The sequence below is a fragment of the Rhinolophus ferrumequinum genome, chromosome 21 (assembly GCF_004115265.2).
Source record: "Rhinolophus ferrumequinum isolate MPI-CBG mRhiFer1 chromosome 21, mRhiFer1_v1.p, whole genome shotgun sequence".
NCBI lineage: Eukaryota > Metazoa > Chordata > Mammalia > Chiroptera > Rhinolophidae > Rhinolophus > Rhinolophus ferrumequinum.
The window spans coordinates 11,228,347-11,247,187 of NC_046304.1; the positions used below are offsets into that span (position 1 = coordinate 11,228,347).

Below are 18,841 nucleotides of genomic sequence, written 5' to 3' on the forward strand. Positions count from 1 at the left end.
TTCGTATTTGACACAGTGGCAGGAGTCTTCCAAAATTGTTTCCACAAATCTGTCCTCGCGGCTCTGGCTTGTCGAACTTCCCTACTCGAAAATGTCGGTAGCTACAGACCAAAACGGCGAGAATCCTGACTCTCCGCGTCCTCATCTCCCACTCTCCATTCCTATTGCTTCGGCCCGCCGGTGAATTGCTTGCCCTTACTTGTCATGGCCACTGCCCAACTTGTGCCAGAAGCCTCGCGGGGGTTGCTGGGATTGGGATTTTCCCTTCCCATGTGCTCTGACTGGCGCTAAAAGTTTTAAGCTCAAAAGTCCAGAGCCACCATCCTGGGTGCAGGTAGCCGGTGGGCCCCGGGGGTTCACCTGGATTCCGGCCTCGGAGCGTGCTTCCCAGAACGGTAATACGCTCCCCTGAGGTTCGGGTAAGCTCTTGACCGAGCCTGATGAGTCTTTTCTGAGACGTGAGCTCACGGCTCCGTTTATTTTCAGCTACGGAGAATAATGGGGACTTGGGGGGGTTGGGCACTGGGGACTTGGCGATTTAGGGGGGCGGGATGGAAAAGCTTGGCTGGTGGCACCAACATAGGAATGCAATGTTAGGAAGCCTGGGTGTAGATAATGGGGAATGTTAGGACCAGCCGAACTGAACGCCTGGGCCAGAGGAGTGGGACTTTGGGGAACTTGCAGTTGGCCTCGGGTTCTTCCCCACCAATCCACACCCATCCCAGTGCTGAGGATGAGGAATCCTGAAATAAGATGCACAAAGCATCTGGGTCTGAGACTTTCGGATCTCGGAATTTTGGAAACTCAAGGCTTGCGATTTTAAAGCCCATGTCGTACCCTGGTGGAATCTCGGCCTCCATTCCGAAATAATTATTCGGGGTGATCTGGGAAGCCCACGCTCCTAAGGTCACATAACTTTCGGACCTTTGTCCTTCCTGGAGTAATCTTTCCAACCGGCCACCGGCTCCGCTGGATGGAGAGAGTCCAATTAAATACTGTCAGTCGTGGAAGTGGGAAGTGCTAAACGAAAGGTTTGCTCGTGAAACCTTGGAGGGTTATCCTAGTCTGGGAGGCCCCAGAGCCCTGTTATTGTTTGGCTCTACATTTACATTTCTGCCACTTGCAGTACCATTTCCGGTTTCTTCGGAGCAGCTCATATTCACCCGATGAGAGGGAAGTACAAAGAGAACATGTCTTTCAGACCGGTTCCTGTTACTTGCGGAGGGGAGGCTGATAACCCCCTCCTCTACTTTATTTTTTTTTTCTTCCTGGACTGTTTAGTTACGGCTTCTGGAAAGGAAGGGGATCTTTGTTTTGATGCAAACCTCAAAACCTCCCCCTCTTCGAATGGTGTGCTCCACCCCAGGCGACTGCAATCTAGGGGGAAGCTACCATTGCGTGGGACGGGTTTTTAAAAAAGTGCAGAGGACAGACCCTCGGTATGTTCGCGAATGGGTACATTTGAGAATTAAACGATGAAAGAGTGTGACGACGAGTCGTCTGTTTCTGGCAGACTAACAACTTTTCTTGTATCCGGCTTTGGGATAAGCCATTCCAATTTCGGACGCAGACTGAACGTCGTGAAAGCGGAAAGGGCGGGCCTTAGGGAGTGACGGCCCCGAGACCCTACGTTCGGTCCCCGGTGCTGACTAGTTGTTGCCTGTAGGAGGTGGCGGAACTTGCCCGAAGTCGAATGACTGCTTAGCAGTTTCTTCCGTATTTTCATCCCTTAGGGCGCGGTCATGTTATTCTGCAGTCACTTACTTACACTCACCTGCTTATCTTTTTTTCTAACTTGAGGTCGCATTTATACCCACTGCAATTGGAGGGGTTTTGGCCACTAACCACTCTGTAACACGTTTCAAGATACAAAACAGTTTCATCAGCCCAGGAAAGTTTCTCATGCCTTTTTCCAGTCTATCTCTGACCCACACCTTTATTTATATTTGTCACCATGGGTTAGTTTTGCCTGTTGGAGAATTTAATACAAATGGAATCGTACAGCACATGCTCCTTTGTATCAGGCTGCTTCTTCAGCATGATGTTTGTGAAATTCAACCATGTTATTTATTGCATGTATTGGTGTATCAGTATTTTGCTCCTTTTTATTTTGTGTATTACAGTAGATTAATTAACCATTGATTGTTTATTCATTGTCCTTTTGGTGGCCATTTGAGTTGTTTCTCGGTATTTAGAATAAAGCTACTATTAACATTCTTTTTGTGGTCATAGGTTTTTGTGTTTCTTGGGTAAATACTTAGAATTGCTAGGTCAAGAAAGTAGAGAATAGATCTCTATATTTTGACTTGATTTAAAAAAATTCTAATTTTCAAAGTGGTTGTACCATTAACTGTTAACAGTTTCTGTGTGCTTATTGGCCATTCCTATGTTATGTGAACTGGCTCTTCAAGATTCTTCCCCATTTTTAAAACTGGTTTATTTGCTTTTTTTTTTTTCCCTTAATTTGTTGAGTTGTAGGAGTTCTTTGTATATTCTGGATAGGGATATCTTTTGTCTGATACATATGTTTTCTCTTGACCTGTGAATTGCCTAGAGAAACAGAAGATTCATCTTTTTTCCTTTAATGGTTTACTATGACCTGTTTGGGAAATCTTACCCTAAGGTCATGAAGATACTTTTGTACATTTTCTCATATTTTCTTCTAGAACCTTTATTGTTTTCGTTTTTACACTCAGGTCAGTGAGCCATAATTAATTAAAAAAAATTTTTTCGTGATGTAAGTTAGTGGGTCACGATTCTGTTTTATTTTTTTTAATGGGATTCTTTTTTCTTTTCTTTTTTTTTTAATTGGGGAAAGGGAACAGGACTTTATTGGGGAACAGTGTGTACTTCCAGGACTTTTTTCCAAGTCAAGTTGTTGTCCTTTCAATCTTAGTTGTGGAGGGTTATTTTTGTTTTTTCCTATATGGATATACAGTTTTAGCTCCACTTGTTGAAATAGCCTTCCTTTCCCACTGAATTGCTTTTAATTGGAGTGCTTGGTCCATTTATATTTAATGCAATTGTGAGGTTTGGGTTTAAGTCTGCTATATCTTAGTGTTATTTTCTATCTCCTTTGTTCTTCTCTTCAAACACTTGAGGGGAAAAACAAGAACAATTGTACACAAATTCAAAATATAGAGGAGGTAACATTGTCCAACTCATTTTGTGAGACCAGCACAATCCTGATAACAAAACCATACAAAAACATTTACAAGAAAAGATAATTTAGACCACTATTAGCATATATGTGCAAAAATCTGACAAATTTTAGCAAATCAGACCTGGTAATATGTAAAAATGATAAATACATTCTGACCAAGTAGAGTTTATCCCTGACTACAATGTTGATTTAACATTAAAAAATCAGTGTAATTTGCCACATTAACAGATTAAGGTATAAAAATCCTATGATTTCACCAGATGCATAAAAAGCAGTTGACAATAAAGAACAGCTACTCATGATTTTTTTGAAAAAGAAAACCCAACCTCCTAGCTAACTAGGAAAAGGAAACTTCCCCAGTCTGATAAACGGCACACCCCTAATCAAGTTACCATTAGCTATATATGTAATAATGACAGGCTGAGTGCTTTTTCTCTAAGATCAGGAATTAGAAAAGGAGTCGACTCTCACCACTTCAATATTATACTGACAGTATTAACCAGGCAAGAAAAAGAAATAAACATAATGATTGGAAAGGAAGAAATAACTTTTATTCACAGATAGTGTGATTGTGTGCACACAAAAAGCTAATAGAAAATCCATTTTAAAACTATCAGAACTAATATGTGATTATAGCAAGGTCACAGGTTTCAGGGGCAGCATACATAAATTATATTTTTATATAATAGCAACAATTGAATCTGAGCTCAGAAAATGAATTTTAAAAACAATGCGTTTTATAATAATAGCTTCCAAACACATGGCCTACTCGGGTAATTTAACAAAAGATGGACAAGAGCTCTATATTGAAAACTACAAAATACTGCTGAGAATTTAAGGAAGATTTAAATAATAAAAAGAAGTACCATGTTCATGGGTTGGATCACTCAATGGTGTTAAGATGTCAGTACTCTCCAAAATTATTTTATTCAATCCCAGTCAAAATCCTAGCAGGTTTTTTGTAGAAATTCACAAGCTGATTCTAAAATGAAAGAGTAGTACAAAGTTGGAGGTCTTAAAGTACCTGTCTTAAAGATTACTGTAGTTTCTTTTTTGTTTCTCAGTCTAGTTGTGTAGGACACAGCTCCCTGGCCCATGCTGGTATTATGAGCCTTGCGCTCCCCCTGGCTGAGGCAGTCTGTCAGCTGCTCAGGATGGTTGCCTGCCACTCACGCTGGCCATCGGCCGCTCATGGCGCACCCACGGTAGCACTCAGCAGCCGGTGGCAGCTTAAGCCAAACTCTGGCTGCTCACGGCAGCCCAGCTCCAGGGAGAACTGTTGTTCACAATCTTAGCTGTAGAGGGCGCAGCTCACTGGCCCATGTCCTAACACTGAACCTGCGACCTTGGTGTTAGGAGCTCGGCACTCCAACCACCTGAGCCACAGGGCAGGCCCCAAAGTGAATCTGTGGGGAAAGAGGTTGTTTTCTTTTACAGATTTTTTTTTATTTTGGAAAAATACAAGTACAAGAATCACACAACACTCACATCCCCACCAAATACAACATTTTGTCTTATTTGTGTCCATATTTTAATTACTCAACTAATGTATGACTGCCATCATTTTTCTATTAATAAAGCTAAAGCCCCCTTTGACTATACACCCCCAGCCCCATAAGCATGTGTATCCCCACTCTGAGACCGTCATTAGCATAGTTTTGTAAATTTTTATTCTTCTTGCCTGTTTTTCATATTTTACATACATGTTTACAAAACAACTGGTTATTTTGTGTATTGTTTGTTTTTTAGGAAGGTGCAGTTCATAGTTGCCCTTGCGGGTATCGAACCAGCAACCTTGGTGTTATTACCGTGTTTCCCCGAAAATAAGACCGGGTCTTATATTAATTTTTGCTCCAAAAGACTCATTATTAGGGCATATTTTCAGGGGATGTCTTATTTTTTTCATGTACAACAATCTATACATTTGTTCAAATACAGTCATGTCATCTTCTGGAACATTGTCATAATGTACTAAATGGCTGACGATCTTAACTGGGACTTATTTGCGGGGAAACACGGTAGCACCACACTCTAACCAACTGAGCTAACCAGTCATCCCCAACAACTCATTATTTTGTATTTTCAATTTACATAAACTATTTAAGTTATAGTGCTTTGTCTTTTTCCTGCAAATTATATATTTCACTCAACATGTTTCTGACCTATATTAGGTTACACATATGCAGATAAATTCATTTCCTTAAACTGTTGTAGTAAATTTCTTTTGTGACTAAAGTATACGAGGTCAGACGGTTAAGTTCGCGAACTCATCCTAGAAAAAGTGCTACACACCTCATTGCTGAATATCACTATGGTCACCTTCAAAATACTCCCCTTGAGAAGCTGTACACCGACACCAGCGCCTAGTCCACCCTTCAAAGCAATTTTGGTACTTTTTCTGGAATGACCACCAGAGCACTCATTGTATTACCCTTGATGTCCTGAATGTCATCAAAATGTCTTCTTTTCAATATTTCTGTTATTTTTGGGTAAAGAAAGAGGTCATTGGGGGCCAGATCAGGTGAGTAGGAAGGGTGTTCCAATACAGTTATTTGTTTAGTGACTAAAAACTCCCTCACAGACAGTGCCTTGTGAACTTGCACATTGTCGTGATGCGAGAGCCATGAATTTGTTGGCGAAAAGTTCAGGTCGTCTAACTATTTCACTCAGCCTTTTCAGCACCTCCAAATGGTAAACTTGCTTAACTGTCCAGTTGGTACAAATTCATAATGAATAATCCCTCTGGTATCAAAAAAGGTTAGCAACCTAACTGTCAGACCTCATATAACATTTAATTTCACCATTCCCTACTTAAGGATAGTAATAATTGTTTCCTACCGTCTGCCATTAGGAACAACACTAACATGAACTTTTTTTTCCCCTTCCGCCTCCCTCCCTCCCCTCCGGTTCAAGCCGTTGTTTCTCAGTCTAGTTGTGTAGGACACAGCTCCCTGGCCCATGCTGGTATTATAAACTTTGCGCTCCCTGGGGCTGAGGTGACAGTCGTCGGTCGGCCACTTACAGTGGCTCACGGCAGCTCTCTCGGGCTGTGACTGCTCATGGAAGCACACAGCAGCCCACACCTACCTCCAGCTGTCACCATGGTCCAGCTCCAGGGAGAGCTGTTATTCACAATTTTAGCTGTAGAGGGTGCAGCTCACTGGCCCATGTGGGAATCGAACCCTCGACCTCTGTGTTGGGAGCACTGGCTCTCCAACCACCTGATCCACCGGGCCGGCCCCCACATGAACGTTTTGGTGCAAGACTCTTGCTGCCCCCATGCAACCATTTTTCTTGGGACTTTACCTAGAAGTGGTTTTGCCGAGTAGTAAGGGGTGTGTGTGTGTGTGTTCATTTTTACCAGACACTGCCTTAGTACCATGAGGCATAAGATTTTCCAGAATCTTTTTTTTTTGTTTTCCCCAATCAAATACCATTGAGCCAAAAAAAATTTTTTTACACCAGAAACCTGATGAAGCCATAGGAGCATAATTATTTAGAACTTGGGTGTGGCCTCAGACTGCACGGGTTCCAATCCCTGGCCCTACTCCTTGGGAATTTTCTGAGCCTGGTAAGTGACTTAATTCCTATAATGGTGATAATACCTACCTTCCTGGCTTTTTGAGAGGATTAATGAGATAAGCCACTGAAAGCAGTGGGCCCCATAGGGCTTTTAAGCAGCAGCCATTGTTATGATAGTTGTCTGGCCAGCTCCTCCCTGGAGTCCCAACTGAGTTAATCGCCTTCCCACTGGGACTGCCTGTGTAAACATCCTGCCTCCCCAACCTTTTGGAAGGTCTGGTTCAGCTTCTTACGGAGATTTATAATATCCTGGCCCCATGATGCTCATACCCATGGAAAGTACCTGCTCTGAAAAGGTTTCCGAGTGGTGACTGCCTGCATTTTTGAGAAAGAAGTATTGCAAGTTTAGTTGCTACCAAGAACTGAGAGAGGGAGGCCACCTATGTCCATGGGGCTGTCTTGCTACCAGTGGGATTGACACCGTGGGCCAACCATCCCAGGACAGACCCTCTGGTCTGTTTACTGAACAGAGGTCCCTGAAGGAGGTGAACCAGCATTAATGGGGCAGTACCACAAAAGCCCCATTCACTCACAATCACAAAGTTCTCGCTCTAGGATAATATAGAACAAATAAAATAGAATGATTATATAAACAAACAAAAGTTAACCTCTTTTATGTGCCAGGCACTTTTCTCAGCTGTTTACATTTCCCATAAGTAAGTACTGTTTAAGAGCAAAGGACACTAAGGCACAAAAAGGTTAAGTAACCTCCCAGAGTTACACAGCTATTAGGTGGTAAGCCTAGGACGCTAAGCCTGTCTGCCTCCAGAGCCCATGCACCGCTACAGCTGCCCATGTTTCCCAGCCCGAGTGCTTTGCACTAAAAACACAAAGATGAGTGAAACTCAGTTACTGTAAGGAAGGTAGCCAAAAAATCAGGCTGTTGAGATAGGTCCGGTTACAATAAATAGTATGTCAAACCCCTAGGGCTTTTGACTTCTGAACCCCCTCCCCATTCACTTGAGCTCCCTTCCGTAAAAGTCTCCAAGTTCTTTTGATCATTGATGTAGGGGAACTCTGGTACTTCTCATCCCCTCCCCACACCAAGGCAAATGTTTGGGATCATTCCTGTGCTTCCCCCTGTTAACATTGGGAATTCTGATAAATGGCCCTGTGCCAACCTCTCAGTTGGATGACTTATCAGCTAAAATCTGCACCTCCAGCTTTAACTGATTACGAAAGAGAGAGCCCTGCAGAGTTGTCTGATGTGAGCATCATACTCCTAGATGTTTGAATGGTCGTTTTTAGTAAAAGCTCATTCATTCTCCTAAGTGTATTATGTGCTAGGTCACTTAACCTTTCTGACACAGCATTCTCTCCTGTCAATTGTCAGGTGTGGTTATCAGGACAAACAAGATAATGCTTGAAAGGATTTTGCAAACTAATTAACATAAGAAAGAGCCCTATATCAACCTAAAAGTAGAGGTAAAGTTAGGGGAGGTTAGAAAACAGCCCATCCGATACCCTACAAAATCTTTACAACATTATTGATTGCATTCCCCAAATTGACTTGTATCCCCGTGGCAATCTTGTGGTTACCGATTGTGCTTTCTAATCCCCTCACCTTCCCCGTTATCAACACCACCGGCCTCCTATCTAGCAACCCTCAGTTTTTCCTCTATGTCTCTGAGACTGTTTCTGATTGGTTCATTCATTTATTCCTTTCTTTAGATTCCACATATAAGTGAGATCATATGGTATTTGTCTTTCTCTGTCTGACTTATTTCACTTAACATAATGTTCTCACCTCAGGGATGATGTAGATGCCTGATCACTGCACTGTACACCTGAAGCTGAAGCTGAAGAATAATGAATGTCAACTACAATTTTGCGCATATATATATATATATATATATATATATATATAGTTACAAGAAGTGAAGTACAGCATTAGGAATAGAGACAGTGGAAATGTAATGGCTGTGTGCGATGTCAGAGGGATAGTGGATGGGGGAGGGGGGTTATCACTGTGAGGGATATAAATGATAAATGTTTAACTATTACATTGTTTTGTGCACCTGAAACTAATTTAAAATATATTTGGGGGGGAAAAAAAAGAAAAGAGCCCAGAACTGGCCAGTAACAGCTGCTTGCTGGGGGGATGTTTGTCAGTGCTGGGCAAGACAGAAAAGTGTAATTTTCAGCATGTGTGTTTCTTAAGCAAAGTTGATGACAAACTTGGCATCAAGAAAGATGCTGAAGCCATTTGAAAGCTGGTCTAGAAGGTGAGATGACAGCAGCAAAGACTAGTGCCAGGGCCCTGGCCTGGACTGGGGCCACCCCACCCTTCTAGAGGCCCTCCTTGCACCTTTGACTACTCAACAACCTGCTCACAGCCTGAGCACAACAATTGACTTATTTACCAGTCAGGGAGCCCAACCATGTGCAAGGCATTATGCTAATACCCTGATGAACCAGACATAACTTCACTGTCCAGATGAAGTTTATATTCAACTAGAGAAAACATGAACTGAACAAGAAAAGGTATCAGGCAGTGTAAGTACCATGAGAATTAGGGTGACAGGGTTTGGCTGGCAATCTTTGAGTGATCTGGGGAAACATCCCAGACGGGGTGTGGCATTTAAGATGAGGTCTCTGAGAAAGCCTACCCCGCAGTAATGGCAGGACCAGCGTTCCCAGTAGAGAGAACCACCAGTTGAGTCAACTGTTGAGTGCGTGAAGGGTAGCCAGTATAGCTTGAGCATCAGGGAAGGAAGAGACTGCAAGGAGACCAGATCAAAGAGGCAGGCAAGGGATTGGTCATGAGGGATTTGTAAGCCCGTGTGAGAGAGGATACAGTGGTTCTTCAGGAAGCTTTGTGATAAAGAGGATCAGGTGGGCAATGTGGGGGTCAAGGTAGGTATCTTCCCCCAGATGGAGAGAGTGGACTGCAAGTTAATCCATCCTTATTACCAGGAAGAAGAGGAGAAGTAAGGTACACTTCAGGAAGTCTTGTGGATTCAGTGGTGGAAAGGTTGGAAGTCCCTCCCTGATTATCTTTTTTTCTCAAAGAAGTGTGTGGTGAAGGGTAGGGCAGGAGCAACCCTATTCCTCAGGAAGTCAAGGGACCCCCTGTGTATGGTTACCAGATCCTGGTATGGTTTTGGAGGGAGCCCCCCTGCCTATGTGCTGGGTGACCTGGGGTTGATTGTGTCTTATGCTGGATCTTCACTTTCCACCCCCACAGCAGCCACACTTCCAGGGAGCTGCAATGGAGGTACCACAGTCAGAACTCAGCGTGGACCCCCCTCTGAGTCAGGAGACATTTTCAGACTTGTGGAAACTGTGAGTGGAGTTCTCTTTGAAGGGGCAGGTTCACTGCTCAGCTTCTAATAACCATTGCCCCACCCCATTCCCCAATCCCCTAGGCCTATAGGAAGCAAAAACCAGTACTGACTTTTTGCTCTTGTCTTTCAGACTTCCTGAAAACAATGTTCTGGTAAGGACTGGGGGTAGGAAGGGACCAGGGACTATAGAGCCGGGGGCAGGGAACCTAGCCCTCTGACTCTTATTTCTCCCATTCACAGACCCCTGACGTATCCCTGGCAGACCTTGTGAATTGGCTGGATGGAGGTCCAAATGAAGACCCCAATGTGCCAGCAACTCCAGGACCAGCAGCTGCCACCCCTGCACCAGCCACCTCCCCGGCACCAGCCAACTCCTGGCCTTTGTCATCCTTTGTCCCTTCCCAGAAGACCTACCCTGGCAACTATGGTTTCCAGTTAGGGTTCCTGAATTCTGGGACAGCCAAGTCTGTCACCTGCACGGTGAGTGGCCCTGAGGGGCTGGCTTCTGTGTGACAGTTCAATGACTGATCATATCCCGCTGGGTTTTTCTGTTTAGGACACTGGAATTTCTCTCAGCCTTTTGCTTCTTGTCTTTCTACATTTTACCTGTTTGGTCTGTGACTTTTGACCTGTCCCAAAATGGAATTTTCCCCCTTGACTTTGGGCTTTCCTCATACTCTCAGCATCTCTCAGGGGGCCGTACAACTATTTTTCTTTTTTCTTCACTCTCATTCATTACTTACCTTTTACAAATAAGCTTCTGGGATGTAGACACACAACTCTGCTATCTCTGGCTACGCTCCCCACACCGTACATGGCTTCCAGTTCATACTTAAGCAATATTTGTTCATTTGATCCCCGGGGTACTTGTTGTCCCCTGACCTTCCATTTATTCTTTCTTCTTTTCCTACAGTACTCCCCTACCCTCAATAAGCTGTTTTGCCAGCTGGCAAAGACTTGCCCCGTGCAGCTGTGGGTTAGCTCCCCACCCCCGGTTGGCACCCGTGTCCGAGCCATGGCCATCTACAAAAAGTCTGAATACATGACGGAGGTTGTGAGGCGCTGCCCCCACCATGAGCGCTGCTCTGACTATAGCGATGGTAAGCACTAAGGGACTGTAGGTGGGACAGGGCTGGTGCCAGGAGTCCCCAAGCCTCTGATACCTCCCTAATTGCTCTTAGGTCTGGCCCCTCCTCAGCATCTTATCCGGGTGGAAGGAAATTTGCATGCCGAGTATTTGGACGACAAACACACTTTCCGACATAGTGTGGTAGTGCCCTACGAGCCACCCGAGGTCTGGTTTGGCATCTGGGGACTGGAGGGGTTTTTCAGTGGCCATCCAGGTGGGAGATAGGGGAGCTTTCTCCTTCATATTTAATCTTTCCACAACACTGTAAGGTGTGCAGAGCAACTTACCTCCATTCTACAGTTGAGGAAACTGCCGCTTCCAGGGGCTACAGGCCTCCCCAGGGCTGGGTGGCCTCACCTTAGGATGCTCTTCCCTCCCAGGTGGGCTCCGACTGTACCACCATCCACTACAACTTCATGTGTAACAGCTCCTGTATGGGGGGTATGAACCGGCGGCCTATCCTCACCATCATCACACTAGAAGACTCCAGGTAAGTACCCACACACAACCCTTCACACTGGCACGCTGCTCCCTAGCCTCTGCCTGTCTCTGTACCCTGGGCTCTGGCCCTTGACCATTTCCTCCCGTACTACCAGCCACCCTTCCCTCTCACTCCTATCCCCACATGTAGAACTTCCTCTGCTGCTCCCTCCCAGTTTTCTTTTCTCTGGCCTTTTGACCTCTCTTACCTGTGGCTTCTCTTCCATATGCCTTGAGGTGGAGCTTAGGCTTCACATAAGATGAAGGTGGTTAGGAGTAGGTAGGGCCTGGTTTACAGGAGACCAGAGGTGGTACCCACCTTTCTTAGTGCCTCCTGCTTCCCTCTTCTTACCTGGATAGTGGTAATCTGCTGGGACGAAACAGCTTCGAGGTGCGTGTTTGCGCCTGTCCGGGGAGAGACCGGCGTACAGAGGAAGAAAATTTCCGCAAGAAGGGGGAGCCTTGTCCCAAGCAGCCCCCTGGGAGCTCTAAGCGAGGTAAGCAGGCCGGACAAGCGGAAGTGGAGGAGGTGAAAAGGGTGTAATTCTGCCCCAGATTCACTCTTCTCACCTTTCCTTACCTCTCTCCCAGCACTGCCCACCAACACCAGCTCCTCTACCCCGCCAAAGAAACCACTGGATGGAGAATATTTCACCCTTCAGGTACCAAGTCTGGGAGAGACAGCTATGCGGTCTCTTGCCCCTACTCAGTGGGATTGGATAGGGAAGAAAAGATGTAAATGTAGCAAATATGAAGTTAGGCCCAGACTCTTATGATTCACTTTCAATATGCTGTTTTCTTCCGGGCTGCTCTCCCTACAATTAGGGCATTTGCCACCGGGGCGCAGTAGTGCCTAGAGACAATGGCTCCTGGTTGTGCCTAATTTCAGAATGCCAGCTTGTACCACAAGCTACATTCTAAAGGGTTATCTTTCAAAAGAAAATTGTTAAAGAGCATGAAAATGGTTCTGTGACTTTGCCTAATACTTCTTTATCCCCCTTCTCACCACCTCAGATCCGTGGGCGTGAACGCTTCGAGATGTTTCGAGAACTGAATGAGGCCTTGGAGCTAAAGGATGCCCAGGCTGGAAAGGAGTCAGAGGGAAGCAGGGCTCACTCCAGGTGAGTGATCTAGGTCCCCTCCCAGCCCCACTTCCCTGCCTTCCTATGTGGGAAAACCTGGGATTCCGTTCTGATCCTACCTTCACGGTAGAAGGTAACTGATTCCCCTCCTGTTGGATCCTGGCCCTGCCCGAACATTCTTTAGTCTTCCTCCAGTTGTATCATACAACTATTTTCCAGCTTTGGGGTTAGCCACAAACCCCCGATATGAGCATGGATAATTCTTGGCCATTTCCAGTAACCTCTAGTTCAGAGCTGGGGTTAGACCTTCAGCCTTGCCAAGTACTATCGAGTCCTGTGTGACCTTGTTACTCCCCCTCTCAAGCTCAGTTTATTCATTTGTCAAATGGAGTAAATTAAGATTAAAAGATTAATGCACATATGTACCCCAGGTGCTCAGTAAACATGTCTGCAATTGGCGGTGACCATTTTAACTTAGGCCTCTCAAAGCTTAGATCTAGGAAGAGCAGCCCTAGATAACGTCATCAGGCTCAGGTAACATCATCTCTTCCCCTTCCCCTTCTATCTCCCCCACAGCCACCTGAAGTCTAAGAAGGGGCAATCTACCTCCCGTCATAAAAAACTCCTGTTCAAGAGAGAGGGACCTGACTCAGACTGACATCCCCTGCTTCCTGTCCCCCACTGATACCCCCATCCTCATCTACCCTTGGGGGGCTCAGGAGCTTAAATTTCTGCTTGGTACAGGTGTGCCTCAGAATTCCGTTTGCCTTGGCCTGGGGCTCTGCTAAAGAAGTTGGTCTGCAATGGTGGTTTTTGGGGCAGGTGAGGGGAGCTGGAATGTTTCAGCTTAGCTTTTAAGGTTTTTATTTTGAAGACCATTTGGGAAAGGTAGGCAAATATTCCTGCATGTAAGGATTAGGTTTTAAATCAGCCATACCCTGGGTTGGAAGCTATCTCAAGTTGTTAAATTTCTTCTAACTACATAGTCCACGGTGATAAAATGCCAACAATCATACCTACCTCACAAGGTTTTTTGTGAGAGTTAATGAACTAATGTATACAAGGCCTGACAATTAAGTTCACAAACTCGTTGAAACAATGTTGCTAGCCTTTTTTGATTGATATCAGAGGGATTATTCATTATGAATTTGTACCAACTGGACAAATAGTTAACCAAGTTTACTATTTGGAAGTGCTAAAAAGGCTGTGTGAAAAGCCTTTTTGGATTATTCATTATGAATTTGTACCAAATGGACAAACAGTTAACCAAGTTTACTATTTGGAAGTGATAAAAAGGCTGCGTGAAAAGCCTTTTTGGATTATTCATTATGAATTTGTACCAAATGGACAAATAGTTAACCAAGTTTACTATTTGGAAGTGCTGAAAAGGCTGCGTGAAAAGCCTTTTTTGATTGATATAAGAGGGATTATTCATTATGAATTTGTACCATTATGAATTTGTAAAAAGGCTGTGTGAAAAAGTTAGACCTGGGGCAGCTGGTTAGCTCAGTTGGTTAGAGCGCAAGCTCTTAACAAGGTTACTGGTTCGATTCCCACATGGGCCGGTGAGCTGAGCCATCCACAACTAGATTGAAGGACAATGACTTGACTTGGAGCTGATGGGTCCTGGAAAAAAACACTCTATTACCCAATAAAATTTTTTTTTAAAAGTTAGACCTGAACTTTTCTCCAGCAATTCATGGCTCTTGCCCCCATGACAATGCACCAGCTTATACGGCACTGTCTGTGAGGGAGTTTTTAGCCAGTAAACAAATAACTGCTTTGGAACACCCTCCCTAATCACCTAATCTGGCCCCCAATGACTTTTTTCTTGACCTGAAGATAAAGGAAATATTGAAGACATTTTAATGACATTCAGGATATCAAGGGTAATACGACAACAGCTCTGATGGCCATTCCAGAAAGAGTTCCAAAATTGCTTTGAAGAGTGGACTAGCACTAGCATCATTGCATAGCTTCCCAAGGGGAGTACTTTGAAGGTGACCGTAGTGATATTCAGCAATGAGGTATGTAGCACTTTTTCTAGAATGAGTTCGCAAACTTAATTGTCAGACCTCGTACCTGGGACTTGACACCCTTGGGAGTGCTGGTTCCCTGTCCCTGTTGGTGGTTTCTGTGACTGAGAAGCTGGTTAAGAGGAGGGCTTTCCAAATCCTGTTTAACCTCTTCGGGAACCTCAGCACCTAAGCAATCTCGCCCCATCCCACAGCCTGGATGATTCCATCCCTGATGTAGGAACTGTATCTACCAAGATCTGTTCAACTTCCCCCGGATGCTCAGGGTCAATTTCCTTTGTACTCTGAAAGGCACATCTGTATTCCTTACCCGCACCCCTTTTCTTCCCTTTTTATATTGCATTTTTGTACTATTTTCTTACTTTACAATAAAATTTTACTACTACCTGTGTATCTTCGGGGGGTGTGCCAGTGCAGGCTGCCTAGGGCCTGCAATGCAGGGGAGCGTTAAGAAGGTGACATTGGGAGGCAGCCACCTGAATCTCCAGGGAATGTGGGCTGAGGGTGCCCAATACCCGGGTTCCGGGAGCAGAACAAAAGCTGGAGACTGGGTCAGTCTGCAGGCTGCATGACAACAAGGGAGGGGGTGATTCCATTCATAACTCTGGAACCAACTGTCCCTCCTCCCCTCCTGCCAGGGCTGGCACAAGGTTCTCTCCTGCCCCTGCTTCTAGGATTGGGCTACTGCACCCTTGTCAGCCTCTCACCAAGGATTATGGGATTTAAATGTCTGATTTAGCAGGCTTGAGCCTCTGGGATAGCCATCTGCTCCACCGGAAAGGGACAGGATACCTGGGTTCCCCAGGGAAAAGAAAGTGGGTATTACGGGATGAGCGAGAACAAGAGGAGGCCTGCCAGCAGAGGTCCCTGGGAAGTGGGGGCGGCTAAGGTGAGGGCTCGGATGTGGGGCTGGGGCCTTCCCAGCATCCCTTCATCCTGGGCTGCATGCCAGGCAGTTGAATGAATCGAAGCTTTAAACTCTGCCAGGAAAACCTTTCAAAGAGCTTCTTGGGGTAGGGAAGAGAGGTTGGGGCGCTCAGCTCTGCCCACCCCCCCATCCTGTTCCTCAGTGCTGTTGGCTCCCAGGGAGAGGGGCTGGGAGCAAGCTCTCCCCATCACCCACTGCTGCCTAAGCCAATGTTTAGGGAGGTGTCCAGACAGTGGGGACAGGGCTTGTCCTGCCTCCTCCCTGAGGACGGAGGGAGAAGTGCTAAGGTTCAGAGGGGTTTTTGGGCCATTGTCCTCAGCCTACCAACCAGGCTTAAAATGCCAGTGGGAGTCCGTTGGCTTGCCCTGAGGATCCCAAATGGCTATGAAACCACCAGCCTCCGGGGCCTCAAAACCACCTTTTTTCTTTCTTTCTGAAGAATGCCATCACTCCTAGGAAACCCGAACCACCTCTTTCAGAGACCTTTAACTTCACCATCTTTCCCCATCAGGCCCTTGGCAAACCAGAGCTCTTGCAACTTATTCCCTCTCCTGTAGACAGTCACCTTGAAGCTCCTTTTCTGACCAGCATCCAGCACCACTTACTCTCACATTTCCCTAGATCGGGTCCCTTTGTTTCATTTCTGCTGTACTCCAGAAAGCAGATCCATTCTGGCTCTGCTGACCCCTTCTTTGTGAACTGATAAGTTTTCTAAATTATTCCATAATTTAGGTTACTGGCCTGAGAACTATGAGACCTGGCTTTTCAGGCCAGCTCTGTGACTTTTAATGTGAGCTGTGTGACTTTTAATGAGTCCCTAACCTCTCTGGTCCCACCTGCTCACTTCACTCTGGTGTGTTGAATCATCTACCCATCTAGTCAGCAGATATTCCCTGGTGCCTTACTCTGCTCACCACTGTTTAAGCCCTGGGGCACATAGCAGACATGTTTCCTGCCCTCAAACTCAGAGAGCCCAAGCCCTGCCCAATCAAGGTATAGAATAATTTAGAAAACTTACTCTCCCTAATTTCAGGAACTCAGGATCTCCAAATCTATGAGACCCACAAAGAGTTCTCTGAGGAAAATGTATAGCCATATAAGCTTTCATTATTTTTTTTTAAAGGAGCATCCTAAAACCTAAAAATACAGATTATTGAAACAAAGCAAACTTGGTTGAAAGGATAAATCCAAAAGCAAGGGCTTAAAAAAAATTCAAGCACGTGATGGGAAAAGAAGAGCAAGGACCAAATGTTATTTAAACTATCTTGGGCCATAAGAGAAGACTGAAATTGCTAATTTGTATAAAATAATTGTGGTTTCATTAATATTAAAACCTGATAAAGATACTAAAAAACTAGGAGTCAATTATATAGATGCAGTATCTCAAAATAGTACCAGAAATACATTGATGAATCAAAAGAATATTAACACTATAGCCAAGTAGGGTTTATTCCAGGCGCACAAAGTTGATTTAATAGAGAATCTATCAACATAATTCATTACATTAACAAATTAAGGAAGAGAAATACGATCATATCAACAGATGCTGAAAGGAATTTGATTAAATTTCAGCAGCCATTCTTTTAAAGAAATTTAATTAAAACAGTAATGGAATACCAATAAGTAAGTATCCTAATGGTTAAACACTAAGGTAATTTCAATTAGAATCAAGAACTAAACAAGGAAGCCTACGAGTGATGGTTTTAGAGCATTCAAGAGGATAAACACTGGTTAAAATATCTACCTTTTAGATCATGATGTGCCTAAAGACTTGACATAATAGAGATCTGATGGAATTAAGATACTTTAGTAGGGTAAATTAATAATAGAGAAACATTTTGACCTTATAGCAAAAGGACTGAGAAATGAAAAAATATATTCCATTCAAAATAAAAGCAATAAAATATTTGGGAATAAGTTTAGTAAGAGTGGCACACAAAACAATGGCACAGGACCTACATGAAGAAACCTATAAAACCTTAGTTAAGGACATAAAACCAAGCTCCAAACAAAAGGAAAGATACCATGTTCTTACGTGGGAAAACTTAATATCCTAAAAAAAAGTCAAGTCTAAAATAAAGATATAAGGCAATTCCAGTTAAAATCCAAACAAGTGTTGCTTCTATATGTTCCCAACAATAGCCAATAATTGTTTTAAAAAGAATGGGGGGGAGGACTTACTTGCTTTGTTAGATGTCAAAAAACATACTATAAAATTACTAGAATAGGTCAATATGGCTTGGTATATGGAAAGGTAGACAAGCCAGGGGCAGCAAGTAGTGAATCCAGAAGTAGATCTGATAATTTCACATGGCTAAAGTTGGCATTTCAATTCAATGTGAATAAATTATGAATTTTTTAAAAGTAAAGTGAAGCTGACGCAACTGGAAAAATAAAATTGGACTCCTAATTTACACCACACAAAAATATACTGGATGAATGAAAGTGAATGTAAAACAAATTAAAATCTGAAAAATAGTATATTCTAGTGACTAGAAACACAGAAACTACAAAGGAACAACTAAGCATATTGACTGTGAAAACCCAACACACTTTAACAGTAAAAGAAACCACAAATTTAAGAGGCAAACAATCGTTTGGGAATTTTACAATGCAGGAAACAGTTTACAGCTGTCACTGAGCTTTAAGAAATTAACTGAACAGCCCAACAGGAAAAATAGACAGCTATTTAAAAACAATGAATTAGAGCTCTACCAGATGAAGTAGTGACAAACTTATTGAGTGAAGAAAGTGAGATGCACAAAACTGTATATAATAACTCGATTTTGGTATAGCAATGACCAAAACCCAGTGATCTATGTGTGTGTACTATGCATCCATGATAAAATTGTGTACATATGTATGCATATGTAATAAAGCTGTTTTTCAGGGCAAATACTAAGACCAACTTATTGCAAACAAAATAAGCCCCAAGAAAATAAAAATTAGCTGTAAACTCATCCCATATACCACAAGAAACGTTGTATAGACCCATCCATCCCTTTTTCTATGCTTATGTACTTTTCTTTTTACACAAAATTGAGATCATATGGTTGATATTTTGAGATCTATGTCTCTTCTAGTCATTTAAGCCTCTAAGAAACCTTCCCTTGGAAGCCCCCAACAAAAAGTAGTTAACCACTGAATTTTGTCC

At 43.8% G+C, this 18,841-nt stretch overlaps 1 protein-coding gene across 2 annotated transcripts; it reads left to right on the plus strand.

Moving 5' to 3' along the window:
* The first annotated feature begins 251 nt into the window (after nt 1-251).
* On the plus strand, nt 252-13,900 carry TP53 (tumor protein p53). 2 transcript variants are annotated; one of them, XM_033091194.1, is made up of 11 exons: nt 252-395; nt 9,933-10,030; nt 10,163-10,184; nt 10,273-10,512; nt 10,946-11,132; nt 11,214-11,326; nt 11,542-11,651; nt 12,002-12,138; nt 12,233-12,303; nt 12,656-12,762; nt 13,300-13,900. In XM_033091194.1, the coding sequence occupies exons 2-11, from the start codon at nt 9,957-9,959 to the stop codon at nt 13,379-13,381; spliced, it is 1,143 nt and encodes a 380-aa protein (XP_032947085.1). In that variant the 5' UTR covers nt 252-395; nt 9,933-9,956; the 3' UTR covers nt 13,382-13,900. The 2 variants fall into 2 exon arrangements, with proteins under 2 accessions (XP_032947085.1, XP_032947086.1); XM_033091195.1 differs by having other exon boundaries at nt 264-419.
* The last annotated feature ends 4,941 nt before the right edge of the window (nt 13,901-18,841 follow it).

Bases quoted from the DNA above. Each gene is read 5' to 3' on its own strand.
- TP53 (XM_033091194.1), top strand. From the start codon at position 9,957: ATGGAGGTACCACAGTCAGAACTCAGCGTGGACCCCCCTCTGAGTCAG. The intron at 10,031-10,162 runs GTGAGTGGAGTT...CTTGTCTTTCAG, and splicing joins TTTTCAGACTTGTGGAAACT to ACTTCCTGAAAACAATGTTC. The intron at 12,763-13,299 runs GTGAGTGATCTA...TCTCCCCCACAG, and splicing joins GGAAGCAGGGCTCACTCCAG to CCACCTGAAGTCTAAGAAGG.